The sequence below is a fragment of the Rhinichthys klamathensis genome, unplaced genomic scaffold (genome assembly GCF_029890125.1).
Source record: "Rhinichthys klamathensis goyatoka isolate OS25496 unplaced genomic scaffold, OSU_Roscu_1.1 h1tg000050l_1, whole genome shotgun sequence".
NCBI lineage: Eukaryota > Metazoa > Chordata > Actinopteri > Cypriniformes > Leuciscidae > Rhinichthys > Rhinichthys klamathensis.
Genome location: NW_026606596.1, coordinates 187,983 through 211,523, shown reverse-complemented (window position 1 = coordinate 211,523; position 23,541 = coordinate 187,983). Strand labels below are relative to the sequence as shown.

The following is a 23,541-nucleotide window of genomic DNA, read 5'->3' as shown; positions in this document are numbered from 1 at the left end:
ACTGCATGTAAATGTTAATAAATCACTTTTCAAAATGACAAACAAACAGATATTTAAAATGGTTTGTGTTTAAAATGTTAGTCAAATTTATTTACAATAATTGATCATTTTAGTTAAGTGGCACTTGTAGTCCTCCACACATTTATACCCTATTTTAGAGTAGAAGCCTGTCCTTACCTTGCTGAGGTATTCCCTCATCACCTGGATGAAGTAAGGCATGGAAAAGTCCATGATGTTGTGCCTCCACGCCGTCTCCAGCACCACGTCAGGCCTGAGCAGGTCGTAACAGGTAAAGAGACAGGCGGCGAAACACTCCTTCTTATCCTCCTGAAGGAACCACTGCAGCAGCTCCTCGGCCAGCTCCGTGTCCTTCGACTCAGATGCATACTGCATGGCATCCTGGGTAGAACAACAGATCAGATCAGCAACACATTTACAAACAGCATAACTGAGATGACAACCCTGTTGTCCAACTCACCTTGTAGAGTTTGTCTTTCTTGCACAGCTCCACGCTCTGCTTCCATCTGTTGTTGCCTTTGAAGAGGTAAGCAGCGATTCTCCTGAACTCAATCAGCTCGTGCTTCTCCAGACGCTGGGCCAGCGAGATGTTGTCGAAGTTATCGTATGCATCTATAGATGTCCTGAGTGCCTGCGGACGGGATAGTTCAACAGCAGATGAGGTGGTGGACATAAGGTACTGCAACAAGCTACTATAACGGTTCAATGTTTTTTCAGAAAAAATGCTTTAAAGTGTTGTTTATACCTGATAGTCTTCCTCTGAGATGAAGAGGTTGTTAAGTGCTTCATTGACAGACTTGTTGTTGTGGTTTTGTACTGATCGCAGGTAAGGCTTAACAAGAGGAAGCTGCTTAACCTGGAGAAATGGGAAAAACTCTCGTTTTACCTGATCTTAAAGAGGGAAAGTTGCTGAAGTTGGAAAAGGTGGCCTTGTGCTTGCTTGCTTTACCTTGCTGAAGAAGTTGACGGCTCGTGAGTGATCCAGTCTTGGGGAAAGAACTATGAGCAGGTCGTTCAGTAACAAGGGCCTGAACTCCAGATAAAACTGGATTGCTTTGTAGTACAGTTCCACGTTGGCCACCTAAACAACATAAGAAACACAGTCACTGTTATTTAATTCATTTCCTGGTGTTATTATAGTATTATTTATATACTAGTATAGTATTTATTAATTAGCTTTTATTTGAACTTTAAATTTGTTGCCATTTTATTAGGATGTTTGTTTTTCTAATTTATTTAGCTTTAATTCATTTTTATTTTAGTTGTAATCATTTTAGTACTTCAAAAAAATATTAATTATTTTATTTCAGTTAGCTGCCAAGGCAACATTTATAATTTTAATGTTTAATGAATATTAAGTTTAATGAATGTTCATTCATGTTTTTTAAATCAATACATTCACAACTAATGTCTTAAGTTTATTTAATGTTATACTAAGAATCATTTAATAAAAACTACACTTTTACATAGTAAATCATATTTGTGTATATGTAATTAGATCATTACATTTACATATAGATTACATTTACACACACATATATACCAACTCCCCAAATCTTTTACACCCTTTATTGATGCTGGTAATTTATTCAATGCAATAGCACTAGTGTATAAAAACATTTTCCCCCACTTCACCATTAAAAATGTATTAATTAATTAAAGCTTCTTTTCTTTCAGCTTTATTTCAGTTAACTACTAAATATATAGTTATTAACATAGTTTTAGTATTACTGGGAAAGTTTGAACTCAAAAGAAGTTAATTGAATGTATCCATTTATGAAAGCAGTTGAACTTTACCTTGGTGATGATGTCCTTAAACTGTCCCTCTTTCCAGGCATCTGTGGGATGGCTCATCATGGTGATGATGGCATTGTCAAACTCTTCATACTTGTCATAGAGGAAAACAAGCTCCGCCCACAGGTGAGCCTGCTCTGCAGCCCTCAGGACCTGAAAGAGAAAGATGTCAAGAGATTAATGAGACAGACTTTGTAACATCTGTGCATTGCAGATGATGACACCAAGATCACGAGAGAATATCAGATTACACGCTGAATTAAATTATAGCAGGAGGGGGATAATGGGAGAAGAAATCAATGAACTCCTGCTGTTTAACAGAACTGAGTGAGGGACACTAAAAGAGGAGTGTTACAAACCAACATCTGCAATAACAATCATCGTTAGTACTACTGTGTACCTTGGGGATGTTGACTCTGGACCAGAAGAGTTCCAGGTGCTCCCTCATCTTCTGAGGTTTGAATTTAGAGTAGAGGATGGCCAGCTCTGTGAACATGCCCATGTGAGCGCGCTCCAACCCCAGCGCCGCCTCCAGCATGGTGATCAGCTCCTCGAAGTACCCACGGTCCTACAGAGAGCATTTGAAAACAATATCATTCAATTTTATCAGCTCTGTTAGTTGCAGAATTTTTTTTTTTTTTGTAGGATCAAAACTTGCCTGGTAATAGTTGATGAGCTCTTCTAGTTCATCGGCATGGACCACGATGTGAAGGCCACACATCTGAGCCAATCTGAACTCCTTCCCATCCACACAAGCAAAGCACACCTCCTTCCAAGTGCGAGTGCTGTTAGCCTTACGGGCACCGTCCACGGCGGCCTGATACTCGCCCAAGTGGACCAGTGTAGAAGCCAAGCGGCCGAAATTGGAGACATTATTGTACAAGAGTTTGGCCGCCTCGTACATCTTCTCGTCGTAGCAGCGATCTCCAACCTGTGAGCGATAATAAAAACAAATGAACTTTAAATGTGATGCTCTGTTTGTCTTAGCTAAAAAATATAGACAAGCTCTGTCAATCATCTCTCTTAACAACCAGTGTTGTTTTCATTAAATAAAATTTACATTTCTAAAAACTATTGAAAAAACTTGCAAATTAGAAATGCTACCCTGGCAACTAACTGAAATAAGTTAAAGTTGACGTACTAAAATAACTGAATCTGAAATAAAAATAAATTACAGCTAAATAGAAATATTTGAAAAACAAAAAATTTGTAACAAAACTGCATACTAAAATGAAAAATAAAAATAAAAGCTAATTCAAAATGATTAATAAATACTAGTATACAAATAATACGATAACACTATTTTAGTGTCCCTGTAATTATGCATAATTTACTGTTATTACTATAGTAAGTACATGTAAGATGTGTAACAAGCACCAACCATAAACCTAACCCTAATTATATAGGTTTACACTGTTAATTAATATTCCACAGTGCTTTTTTGTGTAATTACACTAACAAGGGCACCTTCAAATAAAGTGTAACCAATAATACTACACTTTGTTATTACACACTGTTATTACACATTAAATGAATTAGCCATTCATAAAAAGCAAGTGTACATTACCTGCTGGATGTGTGCATTATTGGGTCCATTTATAAACTCCTCCAGTTCAGCAAGACGGTTGGTTTTGGCCAGAGCGAAGATCAGCTCTGTCTCCACGTATGACTCTCTGGCCTTCTTTCTGGCCATCTGCAAAAACTTCACCAGGTCCTCCCAGTTACCTTAGCCAGGAAAAAGAGATGTGAAAATAGAATCAAAGGAAAAAGTCCATAAGTAAAATGATTTATTATCTAGGACTAGAACTGAAGAGGCCGTACCACTCTGGTCAGCAGCCTGAACAACCTCCATGTAAGCCGAGGGGTCATCAGCCTTGATGTAGGAGTCAATGGACTCTTTGACGAGACCCTTTTGCAGCTGAGCCTTAGCCAGCTGACTCCACACCGCAGGTTCATTACAGCGCTCCGCAAACTCATACGCCCGGTCCAGATTACTGATGTGCTCAATCAGAACCTGAGGAGGACAGGAAACATCAGCTCTTTACTTATCTGCGATTCAATAAATCACATTAGCAAGCCTACTTGAAAGCGAAGGACGGGGGCTGCTGAGAGATTTACTGATTATGGCTCAACCATATACCTGCACTGCAGAGGTGTTGACATCAAACTTCTTAAAGATAGCAAAGGCCTCCTCAAACAGCTCGCTGCTGATGGCAATGTTAGCAATGTCTGGGGCGTCATAATTGTCCAGGCGGTTGATGTATTCCATGACGCGGGTGCGGTCTGCTTTGATGGCTGTTAGGATGAGCAGGTTCTGCAGGTTTCTAGGAAAGAGATGAGGATTATTTAAATGAGATAAGGATTTAATATTCATTTGCATTAAAAAGTTGCGCAAGACTGTTTGGGCAAGGAATTTAATGTCTGTACAAGTCAGAAAATACACAAAAATGCCCTGTTCCAGCTGTTTATTGGAATATGTTTGGGCTTATGCACCTGTGTTCACTGAAGACCGAGTTGTCCAGGACGATCTTTTCCAGCAGCTCAATGAGTTCATTGGGCAGGTCAGCAGTCATGAAGGCCTTCACTGTGACCGACACTTCCTCTGGGTCCTGAGTCTCTGACAGGGCTGTCTGCACCACCTAAAGACACAAATAACAACTTGAACACCAGCACATTCCAAAACCTTACAAGAGAATCAGATATTTATTGCTTCTAATTTGAGTTTTAATGACAAGTGTAGAGTATAAAACACATCTAAAACATCATCTACACTAAGTTTATGGTCGGTAATATATGTTTTAAATGTTTTTGAAAGTCTCCTATGTTCACCAAGGTTGCATTTATTTGATGAACAATACAGTAAAACTGGTAATATTGTGAAATATTACAATCTAAAATAACTTTTGTATTTGAATATATTTTAAAATGTAATTTATTCCTGTGATGGCTAAGCTGAATCTTCATCATCATTACTCCAGTCTTCAGTGTCTAATGATCCTTCAGAAATAATGTTGAAAACAGTCGTGCCGCTTAATTAAAAATGTTTTTTTTACTACGCTTCCCAAAGTAAAGACAAACAGAAGGTAGCATAATTATATGTAGGAATCCCAGAATGCATTGCAACAAACTAAGTGGGGGAAAAAAAACTCATCCTAGATGGTGGAGTTGAATGGTGATTATTTATACAAAGCAAAGTTGATAACATTAATTTGATCTATTTAAAATAGACAATTTCACCCAACATTAAAGTGAAATTAATCAAATATAACAATCATGCACTTCCAGTTCCTGTAAGTGCCATGTTTATGTATTGTGAGAGATGAGTGCAACACATATATGGTGTACCTGGTCAATAAGAGGCCTCCTAAAGGGGTTGGTCTCCAGAAGCACACTGGCCCAGAGCTCCGGGTCTCTGCGGCGCACCAAGTACCGGGACAAACTCTTGAACAGAGAGTTCTCATTGCAGACCTGTGTAGAAAAATATAAAGATACATAGTTTTTATTTCATGTTGTTTGGTTGAAATGTAATTGGTACTTATTTATGGTTGAGCATTACTAACGCTTATGAGCTCCTGGTCGCACTGTCCTCTCTCATAGGCCACACAGGCCAAGTGAGGGTCTCTTTTCTCGCAGTATTTCCCCACCACACGGCTGTCGTAGTACGGGTTCTCTCGCAGGAAGCGTTCTGGGTTGTTGTTGCTGTCAATATAGATCTTGGCCAGGGCATTGTGGGTAGCTGGCTCCTCACAGCCCTCGTGGATACGAGACTCCAGCCATGGCAACAGCAGCTTCAGTCTGCAAAAGAAACTCATTTAAGCTATCATATAATTGTTTTTCTCCCCCAGCCATCCACTTACAATGTTTAAGTCATTTTTCCCCCTCACAAAATGATTACAAACACCATATTGCAAATGTAAGCACAATTGTTAAACAATCAGAACAGCTACTGCTGTTTGTTTTCTATGTTTACTTGTGCAATCAAAATTTCATCTGGAAACTCTTATGCTGTACACAAACAAACGATTAAACATCACCAAAAATAAACACAAGCATCCTGGAATAGGTCTGAATCCAAGATAACGTAGCATCATGATTTCAATTGCTTTGTTTTGATAACTTTACATTCGATATTGTTCATACCGGTTTCTCTTCTCAACCTCTGCCACCAGCTCATCGGTGGAAAATTGGCCCCGCACAACCAGGATCAGGTTCTTGATGACGTCCTCAGAGCAGTCAACATCGAGGAGCCCTCCAATCACCACAGGCAGACGGCTTGGGTTCACCTACATGTACAAATTATCATTTAATTTTTGTTCATTGCTTGACTACAGAGGCTACGTGAGTAACTAAAGGTTCCTTACCTTCTGCACGTAGATTTCGATGTACTTCTGCAGGCTGTTTCGGTACAGGTAGAGTACCAGGTCATGGACAAAGTCGAAACGATCGCACACAATGATGAGAGGCAGCTGGTCAGTGAGTTTAGCTTCCTGTCAGTCAAACACGATGGGGAAACGAAAAGAGAACATCAGATGTCAGACGGACAAAAAGCACGTGTTCAGTAATACAGTCAAATCTGCAAATAACTCCAGGCGAAGTTTAAGAGTGACTTTTTAGCAATTGAACGAAATTTAATGCAAAACATTCCATTAATTATTCAGTATAAAGGGGCGGTCACACTGCACTTTTCGTTCCATTGACTTCCATTCAAACGCATGCAAATGCGTCAGACCGGAAATGCAAGCTCACGCGAAAAGTTTCGCATTTCGCTGCGTTCCAATCCAAAGTTCAAGTTTGGTGAACTCGTGAACACGTGTGACCAGTAGAAGATCGATACTTCACGGCTTGATCTCGTTTGTTTGTTGATTGTATATTTTTTACATTTTGAGTGTATTACTTTTCATTATATGTTGAATTTATGTTTATAAAAAAGACGCTGTAGAGCATGATGTCATATCATGACCGTTGAAGAAATCTCGCATACACTCAAAGTCTAGTGTGACCGCGGCTTAAGACTCAATTTTACATAACTTCAATATATATATATATATATATATATATATATATATGGATGACAAAGCTTATGAAACAGATTTGACTGTATTTGTAAAAAATAAATACTAAAATTACTGAAAATGATTAGTTCTACAAAAACCTACCAAGTAAAATTGAATTTTAGTGAAGAAAATAAAAAGTAAATAGTTCTAAAAACCCCTACTAATTAATAACTTTTAAAAAAGTAAATATTAAAGCAATAAAAACCTACAGAGTAACGGATAATTAAAAAAAATATTAAAGCAAAAAAAAATATATATAGTTTTGTTAAAACCTACCAATTCATAATTTTTAAAAAGCAATAATAAAGCTATAAAACGAACTCTATAAAAACCTACCATATGGTTCATAATTTAAAATGTTATATTTAATAAAAACATAGCTCTATAAAAACCTACGAAATAATTTACAATTTAAATATATAATAATAATAAAAAAAAAAGTTTAAGCAAAAAAAAACATTTAGAGGGTAAGACAAGATTAGAGGGTAATCGAGTAGTCCAAAAAGAATAAAGTGGTTAGTGGTAAAAAGGAAGGTCTATAACTGAACACAAGGCTTGAATCATCTCAGGTTTTGATGTGGCAGCTTTGCTCCCCCTGCTGGCTATAACATGTAACAATTCTTCTGCCACACAGTGCAGTTTACAACACACACAGGATTAATGAACTGGGATTGTACAACTCACTCCACAGAACGACCTCCACAACCTTCAAAACATGAAGCTTGTCTACAAACATTTACAGAGGCTGAACGTTTGCAGTGAAGCCTTAAACGAGACTGTTTTAAACTTAAGCAAGTCTCAAAATCATTCCACAAAACGTGGCTCTCCGGATCCACCCTCTGAAGCTGGCATGCCAGAGTCCAACTGTGAGGTCAACTTTATATAGTCTGACTCTGGTGGAATAGATTCTGAAAAAGACCCAAGGCTTCCATTTCTGCAGAACATGTTCACCACAAATCAACCACTGCCAAACACACATCAACACACTACCACAAAACCACAAGCTCAATCTCAGCCCGGTCACTCGCTACGATCATCAGGGGAGGGCTCAAGTTCAGGCCGAGAGAGAGTTGTTCCCAGCAGTCAATGCTTTACAAAACCTCCCTGTATGTGCATCGCACACACCAATCCCAGTATTAATCCTTCAACTGACCATTGGGAGAAAAGAAGGGATGACAAAAGAAAAGAAAAGGGAATAAAGTAAAAGGAGTCTTAGGATGAATTTACCTTATACAAGTCCTGACCATCCAAAAAGTACAGGGTAAAGCACAGGAGATAACAACAGCCACCATGAGGATTAAATAGTGAGATCATCTCCCTAAAACTAGAAAACTACAGGAACATGGCTGCCTGATCCAAATGGGGATTATTTAATGAAAAGAGAATGCCTGTATTGGAACCCCCATTAAAACAATGTACTGAATCCAAAATAAATTAAGCATTTGTGGCATAATGTTGATTACCACAGAATAATTTCAACTTCTTTCTCAATAATTTTAATTCCAGCATTCTGAAGGGTTTAGAAGCACAAATCTTGTATTTTTGTTGAAGCAATTTACTGAATTATTCACAATACTGAAGTATTACTTATCTTGTCTGTACAATAATAAAATAAAATTATAGGAAAAAAAATATATAAAAGTAAAATTAACAATAATTAAATTAGTATAAAAATATTATAACCGGGATGATTTACCATTATGGTATCAGTTTACAATAAGGTTTAATTTGTTAACATAAGTTAATGCATTAGTTAAACTAATTATAAGCAATATATTTTTTTACAGCATTTATAAGTTGTTCATTGTTTGTTCATGCTAGTTCACGGTTCATTATCTAATGTTACCAGATACAATTTTGATTTTAAAAATGTATTAGTAAATGTAGAAACAAGTATTTTTCATAGTTAGTTCATGGTAACTAATGTAGTCTTCTAATTTTAACATGAAAATGTGTGTTATTTTATGTTAATCAACATTATTCCACAAATGCTATTGAAAGAGCTTCATTTTTAATCATAAAGGTTTAAATCTTGTGGCTTGATTTAAAAATTATGTATATCTAATATTTACTTTAATAATATTTGCATTATAGGCTCTTACTGTTACCACAATGTTCAATTCTGTGGTAATTGACTTTATGCCACAAATGCGGTTAATAGAAGTAATAGAACTAGCATTAAACCCACAACATTCCTTTACCATAAAATGCCAGATCAAACCCATTTTAATAAAAAAAGAACAAAAAAACAAACAAAACAAAGTTCACTTTGTCCACTTGCATCTGAAATTGCAAATGGCTTGCACGTAAATGATAAAAGACAGATCAGTAGAAGAGAACAAAGCAGGAAATGTAATGAGGGGCAAAGATGGAAAGAGTTTTAACAGACGAGAAACTAGAGAATATAATGTGTTTTTTTGCGGTCGGCAATGGATCATTTCTAGACGGGTTTTACTGACAGAGTCTTGGCAGTACCTTGAGAAAGTTCTTGACACGTTCAGGGTCGTAGCAGTTGCTTTCCCGACAGATCCGCTCCACCTCTTTGATTTGGCCTGTCTTGCATGCGGCCTGGATGTATTTGAAATGCACCTCTGGGTCCTGGCTGAAGTTCACAATTGAGCCAAGGAAGTAGAACAGACCTGCATCCAGCACAGAACAATAAATGACGCTCGACTTTTACTGGACAGACTTCTGGTTGCGGTTTGATTTGTACACATTTTGTACATGCATATTTTGTGTGATATTTTTATAGTGCTTTTTTTGTCCTTATAAAATACTTTATGTTCCACAGAGGAAAGTCAAACGGGTTTGGAACGACACGAGAGCGAGTAAATGATGACAGGGTGCACAGACCCTTTAAATTACTGATCAGACCGCTACATTTGCATGAGCATTGCATTTCCATTAAAATCTAGCCTCTTGTCAAAAGCACTCTTACTCTTGCTGTCATGTGAAAAGCCTGAGGGATTGTGGGTGGCCGCAGGCCCTGTGCTGCTGCCTGCTTATTGCCAAACCTTTTGTCCTACTTAGCCCAGAACGGAAGGCTACATGCTGCTCCACACACAGAACAGAGACATTATACGGCCAAGATACCAGTCAAATTGTGTCTGCACTATGAAAGCCAACCAGCAGAGTGACCACGAGTGTTTAGATACAAGTTCAAAGTCTTTTAAGAGTGATATTCTGGCAGTGTCTGCCAACAGAAGTGTTAGGCCAGCCAGATGTATCAAATGAAACTACATGGGCAATGTAAACTCTAGGTGGGATACATATTTGCAGGAAAAATGTTGGGTATTGCTTTTGAATGAACTTTATGAACCTTACAGTTGTTTCTGATTATTTTTTAGATATCATTCACTAACCAATTTGAGCAATCAAATTTTTAAACGAACCGACTCAAAAGTTCTTGTTCTTGCTTTCAAAATTAGCCTCAAAATGCATTTAACATTTGTTTTTAGCTCGACATGCACACACAACACCTGTCGTGGTAACAGTAGGGCAAACAATGGGCAAATAATGTGCATTGCTATAGTAGCAGTGCTTTAAAGTCACGAAGGAGAATTTGCGATAGTCTTTTCTTCCCTATTGTGATGTATATCTAAGTGACAGAAGGCATTTTGTTACTTTTATGATGGATGGATGCGCTTTTTGGAGCTTCAAAAACTACAGATGCACTATTCAATGCCATTACAAAGTTGAGAAGAGCTTATTTAATAGAACTCAGATTGTGTTCAGCTGAAAGAAGAAAGTCATATACACCGAGGAGATGGCTTGAGGGTGAGTAAATTATAAGATCATTTCTGGGTGAACTATTCCTTTAAGTACAACAGATAAAAATATAAAAAAGAAAAATATAGAATAATTTCATAAACTCCAATTAAGTCTTATATTGATCTTGTATGACATTTCCAGGTTTTCCATGACTGTTGAAGCGCTCGTGTCAAAGTGGTTGAACTTTCCTGTTACACCAGATAATAAAACAGAAGGAATGAAAGGATCTTCTTACCCTCAAAACTCTTGAAAGACTCGAAAAGCTCCGTGAGGGACTGGGTAGACAGCTGCTCGTGATACTTGGAAGCCACCTGGACACAGATCTGAAGGTTCTGCCTGATGTTAGCAGATAGCATGGCTCTCAGACACTCCACGGAGTCCTCCACTGACAGAGAGCCAAAGTAGTTCACCAGCCACTGCAGACATTAACAGAGCAAAATGAAGAGAGACGGATTCAAAAACGGTCATACTTTAATTCGGCCTGAATAAAAAGATAAGTCAAGACGTGTTAGGTACCTCCGGGTTGAGCAGGTGCGTGTGTACGACAGCTCGTTTGATGTCGTACAGGTCAGTATAGTGCTCCAAAGCTCTCTGCAGAAGCCCCGCCTTCTCACACAGCTGGGCAATATGGGCACGATCGTAGTTCGTGAACATCTGGTTTCCTAGGATGGCATCCGCAACCTGCAAGAGACCATTTTGCTTGAAAAGAGTCTGACAATAAGTGCGTCAAGATGCTTTTCAGTAGGTTTTTCTGCATTGTGTACCTGTGGTGCATGCATCAGGTTCATCTCCAGTAGACGGGTCTGCAGTGGTCCTTCTGATGGGCGGTTGTTTTTCAGAGCATCCAAAAGGAAGGACGTGCACTGCTGGACCAGGTTGTACTCCATAAACACATCAACGATCTGGGAGAAAAACAGTTTGTCAGTATACGTCCTTTCTGAGTTCATTAAATTGAGTCATAACAAACAGGGGGGGTCACATAGTTTCTCTCTAAATCATTTCAAATTCTCCTTTCGTTCCTTTCTTCTCAACCTCCCATTTCACTTTCATCTCCTCTCCCTCTTCGTTCCTGACCTGTGTGATGTCAGCCAGAGGTTCCTCATCCTGAACAAGCATCTGAGCAAACTGCAGACCCTGATCCGGACTGATCCGCATCACATTCCTCAGCAGGAAGATCCAGTCTGGAGTGTAGCCCACCTATAACCAACAAATGAGTGTTGTCAAACCGGTTTAATTTAAGCCCAAATTTAGCTTAAAATCTGATCGGTCATCATACCTTTTTGGCGTACAGGACGATCTTGGGGAACTGGCCGGTTTCTGCGAAACACTGAATGACTTTGTTGGGCACGTTGGCCCTCAGATAAACGCTGAGAGCAAGAGTGGGGTCCACAGACTTCACCAGGTCACCCAACTCCTCTGAGCATTCAAGCTGAAGAGAACAACACAATTTCACAATAAAGGTTAAAAACACATTAAAAGCACAATTTTAGAGTCCAGTGTTCGATTCACATGCATTTGATTCTTAAGAACCGATTCATTTTTACGAATAACACAAAACACAAATTTAGCATGCTCAACTCGCTTAGTCATTCATTCAAAATCATTCAAATTTCTTTCTAAAACAACTGACTTCCTTTACTGAACAGTGAATCCTTTTTCAGTTATGTCCGAATGAAATTAACCTATGGTGTATATTTTATGTTTTTAACACTTACACTTTTTAACACTTCTGACATTTAATGATTGCTAGTTTATATGACAATGTGAATGTGAAAAATATGCATAAATTAATAAAGGTGCTCTATATAATAAATAGAATATTGGTTATTGTTTAGCATACACTACTGTTTAAGAGTTTGGGGTTGGTGAGATTTTATTGTTCAAAAATACAGTAAAAACATATATTCTGTTTAAAATATATGAAAACAGTAATATATATATAATGTAATTTATTCCTGTGATGGCAAAGCTGAATTTTCAGCATCATTACTCCAGTCTTCAGTGTCTAATATGCCGATTTGCTGCTCCAGCAACATTTTTTATTATTATCAGCGTTGAAAATAGTTGTGTTGCTTAATATTTTTGTGAAAACTGTGATAGAGTTACAGAAAACTGTGATACAGTTTTTGCATCACTTGATGAATGGGCAGTTCAAAAGCACAGCATTTCAAATATAAATCATTTGTAACATTCGGGTCAATTTAATGTGTCCTTGCTGAATAAAATGTATTAACTTCCTTTAAAAAAATAAAAATTACATAAAAAAAATCTAACTGACCCCAAATTTTTTAACCGTGGTGTATAAGGTTTAACTGTAAGGTTGCATTGAATGCAAGGAAATCTTTATTTGGTATAGTGTTCTTTGTGTGTATTTATTCCATTCAAATGTATTTCAGGAACAAGCAAAGGATCATGGTCCTCAACTCTCAAATAAATCATGGTCGTGGAACAACAAATCACGTCAGTACAATCAATAAACCGAGAGATGTTACTTGTTGAGACTATGAGAAAGAACATTTTTAGTTATTTTGAGTGTGGATTGTAAAAAACAAGCTGGAAAAAAATCCCAAGACCTTCCTCTTCTGTGCTTCAGAAGGAAAGAACCCAAACACCCCTCGCCCCACATAACAAACACATGACATCACATCTAAAGCAAACATCTTAGATAACAGACACACACACATACACAAACAGTCATTCTCACAATCAACACAGTCTGTTTTCACACAGACCCCTTCTTTGTCACAAAAATATGGAGGCATTCTTTCTGTTTGTGAAAAAAAAAAAAACATGTGAAGAGCACGCTCTGTTCCCTGTGCCTCTCACACAAACACATGCGTACAGAGGAAGGGGCTCTTGTGAGTGTGTGTGGAGATAACCCATATCCCCTGTGACCTCCTCCACATACCTTGTCCTCCTTCAGCCATTTCTCCAGCAGTTGTTTGCGGCCCTGCTGAAGGACAGGTCTGCACAGCTCCAGAGACTCAAACTTGTTGAGTTGACCCTGGTCCAGCAGGATTCCGAAATACTGCAGCAGCGGGGACGTCTGGCCAGGCTGGGCCGGGACGCTCTGGAACCGGCGGATGGTGTCAGGGGTGCGCAGGATACCCTGAGATAAAGTAGATGTGAAGAGAAGTGGGTCAGCAAGCAAATATGACAAACACATGCATATACTAGAGCCCAAACATTACAATTGTTGAATCAAGTGAATATTATTTAATATATTTTTTATATAATTATTATATAGTTGTTATATAACAACAATATATACATTTAATAATAAATAAATACATTTTTTTTATGTTTTTTTTATAATATCAAGCTATTATTATTAAATAATATTTGACAAGAATATTCAGCTCTTCTCACCTTTGGAGCGTTAGCGGCCACTTTAGCTGCCTCTGAGTAGCTCCCTGCGGCAAAAAGGTTGTTAAACTTGCGGCCGAACAGCTCTTCTGCTCCTGCCAGATTATTCCGGACCGCCATCCGTAAAGCCAGGTCTGGATTCTGCAGCACATTGGTGATGTACTGGATGATGTTCTCCTCCTCAACACACACTGACAACACCTAAGAAAACACACACAATAAAGTAACAGAGTTTGTGATATATATCCGCAATTAGTTATTTTCATTCGCACTGATGTACAGTAAGGTGAGGCATTTGATCTTTCAGACCCCATTTCTGGTACACAGAGAACCAGACCAGGAAAAGACAGGAGAATGAACAACTCTAACACGCAATACTGAGAAATATTCTCATTTCTCATTCATTTTATTGTTGTTATTAGTTTTATTATTATTACTATTATTATGCTGTAATTTAATTTATCTGTTTGTAAATAAAAGATAATTTAATAATAATAAAATTCTTATTTGTATTTGATGTTATTTATCCATGTTTATGCCAAAAGGCTGAAATCAAATTTTAATTTCTTAATTAATAATAGTAAAATATAAATTTTTTCTCTGTTTTAAATGTTTTTATTTGTTAAATTTTCTCAACAGAGCTTGTAATTCAGCACCAGGAAGGAAGAACAAACAGGAAGTTCAGGGACATTCCCAGTGGCCAAACCTCATTTAACTAAGCATTTAATTAACAACTCTTATATTTTGAGACTTTGAATTACACAAGGTTTCTATAATTAGCTGATTTTTGACAGTTATCACACTCATGTTCATGGTCACGTATACCTGCATAAAAGCAGCAGGAAAAGCCATCACACACAGAGCACAACTGATCTGTTGTATAATATCCCCTTTCAATGACCCTTAATGAGAAAACATAACACCTCGTATCAGCTGACCTCCTCACACTGAAGCTAAGGTGCATACTAATGCTCGTCTCTAGTATGTAACATGATCAGATGCAGGAGTGCAGTGAGATGTGGAGGGAGTCCTCTTTCAACCAAGTCACTGCTTTAATCAAGCATCTTATCTTTATTTCCAATAAAACGTGCTACTAATAAAACATCTAAAAATTACTGACCAGCCAGAAGGTCGTTTGAGAGACGCTTATAAAGTTTGGTATTATTACTGTAGATATTTGGCCAAGAGACAAGTTAAAGTTGCCAAAAGCCCATCAAAGCACAATGTTCAGCAATATTTCTCAGGAAGTACAGTACATATTAAAGCCTGGAAGGACAATTTCTTCAGCTACTGTACTAGGTTGAAACAGTGACACACACAATCAACTAAAACAGATGTATAATGTTTAATGCATACTTAACTTGTATGAACACTGATTAGACTAGACAAATGAGAGCAAAAAAAAATAGTCCCCCAGTCCAGGACTATTTTAATTTCTTGCAACCAAAAAGGTGCAGTGTAAGAGTGCACTGTATCTCTGCTGCTTGTCGCAAGTGTTTGTAAGCTACTGTGTGTTCTAGATCGGCATCAGCAGGTCAAAGTCACAGCCGATATTCTGCATGGATGCTCATCACTCTCCGTTAAACCCGCACGGCCTACCCCCAACAATATGGGTCATCTCACCCAGAGATGGAGGGAGGCAGAGACACTAAAGAGAGGAGTAAAAATAGAGCAGCTCATTGTGTCTATTAGCTTTCCTCCACAAAGAGGCAGTGAGAGAGAAAGAAAAGGAGAGGGCAAGTGAATGAGAGATTACATTTGCGTGTGTGTGTGTGTGTGTGTGTGTGTGTGTGATAGACAGGGGCTGCAGTGGCCAACAGGGAAGAACACTGCATTGACGTCAATAAAAGCTCAAGGCCTGAGGAGATGATGATAGTAATAATGAGTCATTCCTGATGAGGACCACAAATTCAAACATCTGTACAGAGCACATCCCAGTATCTCTGTTCTCAAATGGACAAGATATCGATTCCAGTTTCCTTAATAAATGTAAACAAATCCGTTTTGAAATATATATATATATATATATATATATTTTTTTTTTTTTTTTGCATTGTATAATAACTATTCATTTTCAAATGAGAAATTTATACATTTAAGCAGTTCGACAAATCTCAAAATAAAAACAAATTGCAACCATTTAGATTGAAGAGTACACAAAAACGATTTTGTATATTACTATTAACAACCACCACAATAATAGTAATAATAACAACAAACCAAATTATTATAGTTAATTTATCTATGACAAATTGCAGATGTTCCTCTATTTTAAGCTGCTTTGGATAAATGCATAAAAAAAAAAAATGTAAAACTGTATTTGTGTAAAGCAGAAACATTGTAATTTTATTATTATTATTTATAATAACAATAGCAATATTAAAACAGCAAATATATACACTAACAATCATATTATAGTTGTTTTAATACCATTACTACGATGATGATTATTATTATTGTTGTTGATTTATTATTATTATTATTATTATTAATAAAAATGGGCTTTTTATTATGCCAAAATGCAGAAACCCATTTTATTCATTATTATTATTCATGCTGTTAATAAACAAATAAATATTACTTTTTAAATTGTATTATGCCATAATGCAGGGGGGATAAAAACATAGAAATATTTTTTGCGACCACTACACTTTTTTTTAATCACATAACAAAATTCTATTTTCCAGTCCATAAGAGCTGTCTAGGGGCTGAAGTACTAACAGACCAGACATTTGACTTATTGAGAGTCATGTTACAATAGTCCAATTCAGTATTACAGTGTAGTAGGCACGATCGAGGGAAAAAGGGAGGGCAAAGTGTGATGTCACAGAAGCTGATGATGCATTCTCCCTACGCACGCTGTGATTGGCGCTCAGGTTCCGCCTCTGTTAACGTGAAAGGATTTAGGACGCCAGTCAATGCCTCCCACGGCAAGATCACATGATAACTGCCACTTTTTTTCCTCTCTCTCAGCCGGTCTCCCTCTTGCATTCTCTGCAGCTATTTTCAGTGAAGGCTCTCTCTCAAGGTCACTCTGCTCACGAGTGCAGACGCAGCTGGTTGGAACCTGACTTTTCATCACCCACCAGTGCTGAGTGGTGCAGAGCACAGGAAGATGGAGAATGCCAGTATGTGAAGGGGAAACAGGGGCAGGAAGAGAGATCTGCATACCTTTTCCTTTACCTAAACTTCAATAAATCATACTCAGAAAATTATTCCAGTGTGAAATTTCCTCGATAACGAATCCATCCATAATGTACTAGATCTTCCTACCACATGTTAAATAATCAATAAACTAATTGTAACCCAATTATGTAACGCTCTACAAAATAACAACTGTAAGCCAAAACACACACCCTTCAGTCTATTAGTCGAACAATGCATTAACGCTATAACGTTCACCTTTGTTATGTTGTGCATGGCATTGTTGGTCGACCCAGGCAGAGGTTCTGTATAATTGAGAAAGGTAACAGTGCTCTTCAGGTTCAGCGTGACACAGATCGGATTGGCTTTCTATCACCTGCTGCATAATTTAAGACTTTCTCCGGCATGGCTGGAAAATTATTTACCCGCTCGCGGGATCCATTAACAAGCTCATAAAGAAGCATTGTGAACAAGGAGAGCCTTTGGAAAGGAGTGTTGACTCACCTGAGATACTGTGAGCACCCAAGTATTTATATTATAAATCTAACGTTCTGGGATTCAGCATGCTGAACCGGGGGAGAAATGTATCCTTTTGACCTCATTTATGACATCATGATGCTTTTAAGAACTATGGTGTCTTCAATATATAAGTTAAGTGAAAATTTCAGGATGAAAAAGGATGAGAAATCCTTCAAACTAGGAAATTAAAAAAAGATCGAGGGAAATATGTGGAGGGAGGATGGGTGGTTTCCGTGTCTCAGTAAGAAGGGGTATTAAATGTTCTGCCTCTGGGGGTAATCAGCTGAGTTGTGTCCTCCTTAGATTCCGTCTGACAGAACGGAGATCCGACCAAACGCACACATAGAGCTCCACAGTGCAGGATCAAAGTGACACAGCTGCTAGAAATTTGAAATACTGACACTAATTACAGCTGAAGCGTGTAATTTTTTCAATGTTAATATCCTTCCTCCTAACCCAGCTCAATATGCAGACAACTTTAAGTAAGCCATTTGAAGGTCGATTTCCTTGAAAATTGTAAACATTGTGGCCCTTTTCAACACGTACCTGTCCTTTCCTGTTGACACCGATGATTCCAGCTGTGGCTTCATGGGGTGCCGTCACAAAAATGGTCTCTCCGCTGATTCGGTTCATATAGATGCAGGTGCCCGTTTCCAGGTCATACAGATGAATGTAACCATATTTAGTGATGAGAAATACGACGTCCTGTTTGGAACTGATCTGTGTGATGAGAAATATGTTGCATTGCATTCAATTGACATTACCATTCAAAACTTTAGGGTTTAATTTGAGAAGAGAAAAAAATGTCTCTTATGATCACCATATGTCTGCATGTATTTGATCAAAAACACTAAAAAGTTTTGTAATATTTTGAAATATTACTACAATTGAAAATGACTTATTTTATTTTAAATTTTTCATTATCATTACTCCAGTCTGCAGTGTTACATTATCCTTTAGAAATCACTTTAATATGCTGATTTGGTGTTCAAGAAACATTTACTATGTTGAAAACAGTTGTGCTGCTTAATACTTTTGTGGACAATGTACAATGTAACAATGTAAAAGTCACTTTTGAACAATTTACATAATCCATGCTGAATAAAAGTGATGATTTAAAAAATATATATAGAAGGAAGGAAGGAAAGGGAGGGAAGGAAAGAAGGGAAGGAAAGAAGGGAGGGAAGGAAAGAAGGAAGAGAAGGGAAGGAAAGAAGGGAGGGAAGGAAAGAAGGAAGAGAAGGGAAGGAGGGAGGGAAGGAGGAAGGAAGGAAGGAAGGAAGGAAGGAAGGAAGGAAGGAAGGAAGGAAGGAAGGAAGGAAGGAAGGAAGGAAGGAAGGAAGGAAGGAAGGAAGGAAGGAAGGGAGGGAGGAAGGGAGGGAGGGAGGAAGGGAGGAAGGGAGGGAGGGAGGAAGGGAGGGAGGGAGGAAAATAATGTCTCATTTAACTGGAACAGACCAAGAAACCTCATACCTGCATGGCCACGGGGAAGTCATTTTGCGCTTCTGGAGGGAAGAATACATCCACAGCTTTCTTTGGGAATGGCTGGTTGCCAGTCGGTGGTGTCCCCACTTCAATAATATGAAGCTGCATAGTGAATCCTTTAGTAAATTTTATGTTGTGACGCAATACACACATCTCAAAGTGCTTCAAAAATGATGCAACAGGCGTAAGAGACAGATTAAAGGTTCTCTAAGCGATGTCGGGTGACGTCACTTCTTGTTGACGTTCGAACTATTGTCAAACAAAACGGAGGCTAGCTAGACCCTCCCTCCTCCTCATCCGCACACTAACCCCCCAAACCACACCCCCAAACCCTTCTTGTCGGTCATTGGCTGGAATAGTTTATTATGTTTCAGGGAGCGGGTCGCTGCAGTTTGCTTTTGTTGCTGTTTGTGGAGCCTGGGCTGTCTACAGAGATCGCGTTTCTTTACAGTGTGTTCAGGGGACAGGCAGCCAGCGGTTAGTGAGGAGATGTTTGCTGTATGTGACAAAAAAATTTTTGCCCTAAAAAACGCGTGACATCGCTTAGAGCACCTTTAAGTGATAATCAATAAATTAAATTAGGTGAATGTTGTTCAATAATATTTGAAGAAACATGAACATCTGTTAATATCAGTAACATGAACATCTGAAACTAAAACTAGCAAGCTACATGACCTCTTCCTCAAAAACAGCAGTTGACACCCAAAAAACTGTCCAGACAACTTCCTATTTTTCTTAGACAACCATGTTAGGAATATTGGTAAATTTGGTCATTTATGCATCTTTGTGGAGTAAAATGTTTCTAGTTAATGCAATTAAATATGATAAAGACATCTGGCAATGCACCTTTCCTCCTGCCTGACCCCGCACAGCAAAACAGAAGAGAGTGGATTCTTCTGTATTCCCCTCCATTTTGAACTGGCCAAAGGCTGCGGCATGACCCTCGATAGGCTGTGACACCTTCCTGTCAACCGAGTAAAGCTGCATGGCACCAACAACTCTGTTTTGCTATAACAAGAAACAGAATAATTGAGAGATTGCCTTTGATTTAATATCCAACATCTGACTGAAAGAAAAACAAAAATAATAATGAAAATAAAATCAATAAATAAATTACAGACAAAGTATTTAAATCATTTATATGAAAAGGAAATAATGAACGCAAGAAAAAGAAAACGATATCTCAATGTGAGCATGTGTATGTCTAGAATAGTGTGCATAATTCTAGACCAGAAATCCTGAGTGATTATTTAAAATGATTATGACACCTGAGCAGAAATGCCAATGAGCAGCAGCCACTTCTGCTTGGCATCGGTGCGGTAGTTGATGATTTGACAGCCTGCCAGGCTGGAATGTCTGTCAAACACTTTGACTGGTTGAGAGTCTCCCTCCATGCTCCAATGATAGACAGCGTTATCGGTCACCAGGGCGACCGTGTTAAGAGAGATCCACTTCCAGAAAGTGACATCATCGGTCATGGTGTGGGCTTTCATCTTACTCTTCATCTCGATGTTAAAGATCTGAAGGGTTTTGGCAGCTGAGAGGAACAAAGGAGAAATGTCATTGGAGAAAACTTTTTGACTTTGATACACATAAAACAATTTCATTAGATTATACAGAAATCAGGGTAGAAATATTGTCAGCCATGGCTGGAAGTGCATCAGGCAAGCCCACCATGACAGCTCATTCAGCAGTTAGACAAATGAAGCCAAGCAATCAAAAAGCGAGTGTGGAGAGAATTTGTGAACGGAACACAATTTAGACATCTCAAATTAAACACCAGAGACTGATTTCATCTTAGCACAAGACTGCACATACATTGTGACTGGCGAAATAATGTGTGTTATGGGAAAGGAAAACTTGACGGGAACTCACCTGATTAACTTCCAACCGATTATTCATAAAAACAAACACTAATCTACGTGGTAATTTAAATTACTTCGTTCAGGTTCTAGTTAATCTGATCTTTGTGTACCGATACAATTAAGACAAGGATTGCAGTATAATGTAAAGATTTTTAAAGTCAACATGAAATGTTTTACTTTTGCAATGTGGTTTCGCTGACAGCTTTTGAGGCAGCCATGAAGGCTGAAGGTGAAGTTCACCAAAAAAAAAATTTTTTTAAACGATGTAAAATGATTGCATTAACTACAAGCAAACTTTGAGGAAGGTTATGCACAACAGTAACCCAAAATTATGCCTAAATATTTGGACATTTCCCCAGCCTCTGTGACTTAGATGTCAGTAGAATATTAATGTTTCTAAGAAGTTTTATTTAGTTCTTCACGTTTAATAAAATGTATACAAATAAAAAAATAGGAACAAGAATGTGTATTAAGAAGGTAATGGTCAATTTTTTTTTTACTTCAAACAACTTGCTGGTCAGATCTATTTTTTCTGTGCTGGCATTACTACAAGTTGCGATGAAATGGAAGTAGTGTACTAGTGACAGATCTTTCCTTCCACATCCAAGTGAAACAGATTATCGAAAAAGAAAAATTGGGCCGGGACTTGGTTCTATCCATTGGTTGATTGGATTTTGAGATGTCGGTGTTACACTAAAAAACGGAGTCAGATCTGAATGCAAGCTTGCAAGGACAGGGTTTAGACAGCCTATGATTAGAAAAATCTAGCTTACATCATCAGAAGGAAGTCTTATTTTCACAGAAAAGATCTAATTCAATCAAGATAAAAAAAATAAAAATTATGCACTAATGAATCATTCATACCAAAATCAATGCATTTTGAAAATAGATTGATTTCATGTCGACTTTAAATTTTCATTAGAATTTGTGTGAGATTGCAGGCTGCTGTGAAGCTGATTGCTGCAGAGGTCAGAATTTACACTATATGCATCGACGGAAGCAAATTAACATGTTTCAGGCCTGTGTGGATATGATTCCTATAATACAACCTAACACTCATCACATAGCAAGGGTGGTAGCGTGAGAATTACAGAGTGAGAAAGGGATAGAAGGGATTTAACACATTTAAGATGGTCTAAACATAATAAGAGAGCAGGAAACAGCACTACATTACTAAACACCCTAAACAGAAGAAAACAACAACAACGTCTCAACATAATAATAAATAGGCCTACATGTCAAGGAGCTCAAATCCTGCTTTTGGACATTTAACTCAATACAGAGTGTGGTTGTAACCTAGCTCAAAACTGAAAGCCTTAATTGGTTCATATGGTTGATATAAACAAATCGGATTTAAAAATATTCCAAATTTGGAGAGACAGTCCTGAAGATCAGCAAATCAGATTGATATGCAGTGTGAAAAAAGTAAACTGTGCAAGTCTAGATCATTTCAGGTTAAATATTGCTCAGGAAATGTGCTGGTTGATTCATACAGGATATTGTGAATCCAAAATAGGCTAATAAAATGGTCTGTAGCTACAAACAAGCAATCAATTTAAAGCTAATCTAATTTGAAATGGCAACTGACTGTTTGGGCTCTCAAATGCCAGCCATTCACTGCTATTTTTCCTCTATTGAAAAGTCAAAGCAAACAGGTTTGATGCTACAAATAAACTTTTTTTTTCAAGCAGAACATTTTATTTATTATGCCGTTTTACCAATTAACTTCACTTAATGTATCAGTTACAGTTAATAACATGCTAAGAATTAGAGAGATGACTATGAAATAGCCATTTTGCACAACATGACAACTCTCAACTCTAAGAGGCTCTAAGCTTAGTGCTAAAAGCTATTGATATTTATTCATAGCTATAGATATAACGTCAACCATGACACTGATACAGTGTTAGTCACACAATTGCTACCTAAACACAAGCTGCATAGTGATTAAAACCTAATGGACTATGAACTACCACAAGAACCATAAAACTATGAGGCTACCTTTACCCAGGTTCATTATATGGACTTAAGACATTTGATGTTAAGATTACATAGTGAGGGTGGAGGAAATGACTCAATATGGCAAGCATTTAAAAAATATGTAATAATTGAAATTAATCAAACAGAAAAGCACATTTATGCCCAACAATATTTCAGACCCCAGGAAGAGAAACTGGATTACTTATGTCTACAGAAATCAACATGATGTGAAAATTCAAGCTATGAATTTTGTGAAAGTCAAATCCTGTTTAGCCGAATTGGGTTAATTATGTGGTATATTGTTGGCTAAACAGTCTTTATCCATGTAAACATTATCAGAGAGATGCCACGACATGTTTGCTTTCCACACGGCTTGAATTTGCATGGAGCCCAAGTCCGAACTTTGAGGCATACCTCTCCTATTTACAAGGGCAATATTGTTGATTTTCAAACTGCTGTTGTTCTCATAACACATTCACTACATCAAAATATTTTAATTTCTAAAGTGTCATGATAATAATGTAAGAGGATGGACAGGAACAATG

The 23,541-nt window shown here is 37.7% G+C and overlaps 1 protein-coding gene across 1 annotated transcript in view; it reads right to left on the bottom strand.

Annotated features, from left to right (window-relative positions):
* The window catches only part of cltca (clathrin, heavy chain a (Hc)), a 35,761-nt gene that overhangs the window by 2,628 nt on the left and 9,592 nt on the right, over positions 1–23,541 (bottom strand). The window contains exons 3-29 of the mRNA XM_056247636.1: positions 20,420–20,688; positions 19,998–20,159; positions 19,140–19,253; positions 18,213–18,386; positions 14,007–14,204; positions 13,546–13,746; positions 11,914–12,066; positions 11,712–11,834; positions 11,402–11,539; positions 11,154–11,318; positions 10,873–11,053; positions 9,342–9,505; positions 6,174–6,299; positions 5,953–6,095; positions 5,373–5,607; positions 5,158–5,280; positions 4,306–4,451; positions 3,953–4,136; positions 3,634–3,826; positions 3,380–3,537; positions 2,471–2,743; positions 2,213–2,380; positions 1,816–1,965; positions 968–1,099; positions 764–874; positions 479–649; positions 178–399 (exon numbers count right to left, since the gene is read on the bottom strand). Of these exons, the coding sequence (XP_056103611.1) occupies positions 178–399; positions 479–649; positions 764–874; positions 968–1,099; positions 1,816–1,965; positions 2,213–2,380; positions 2,471–2,743; positions 3,380–3,537; positions 3,634–3,826; positions 3,953–4,136; positions 4,306–4,451; positions 5,158–5,280; positions 5,373–5,607; positions 5,953–6,095; positions 6,174–6,299; positions 9,342–9,505; positions 10,873–11,053; positions 11,154–11,318; positions 11,402–11,539; positions 11,712–11,834; positions 11,914–12,066; positions 13,546–13,746; positions 14,007–14,204; positions 18,213–18,386; positions 19,140–19,253; positions 19,998–20,159; positions 20,420–20,688 (4,577 nt within the window). The remainder of the gene's footprint in view (positions 1–177; positions 400–478; positions 650–763; positions 875–967; positions 1,100–1,815; positions 1,966–2,212; positions 2,381–2,470; positions 2,744–3,379; positions 3,538–3,633; positions 3,827–3,952; positions 4,137–4,305; positions 4,452–5,157; positions 5,281–5,372; positions 5,608–5,952; positions 6,096–6,173; positions 6,300–9,341; positions 9,506–10,872; positions 11,054–11,153; positions 11,319–11,401; positions 11,540–11,711; positions 11,835–11,913; positions 12,067–13,545; positions 13,747–14,006; positions 14,205–18,212; positions 18,387–19,139; positions 19,254–19,997; positions 20,160–20,419; positions 20,689–23,541) is intronic.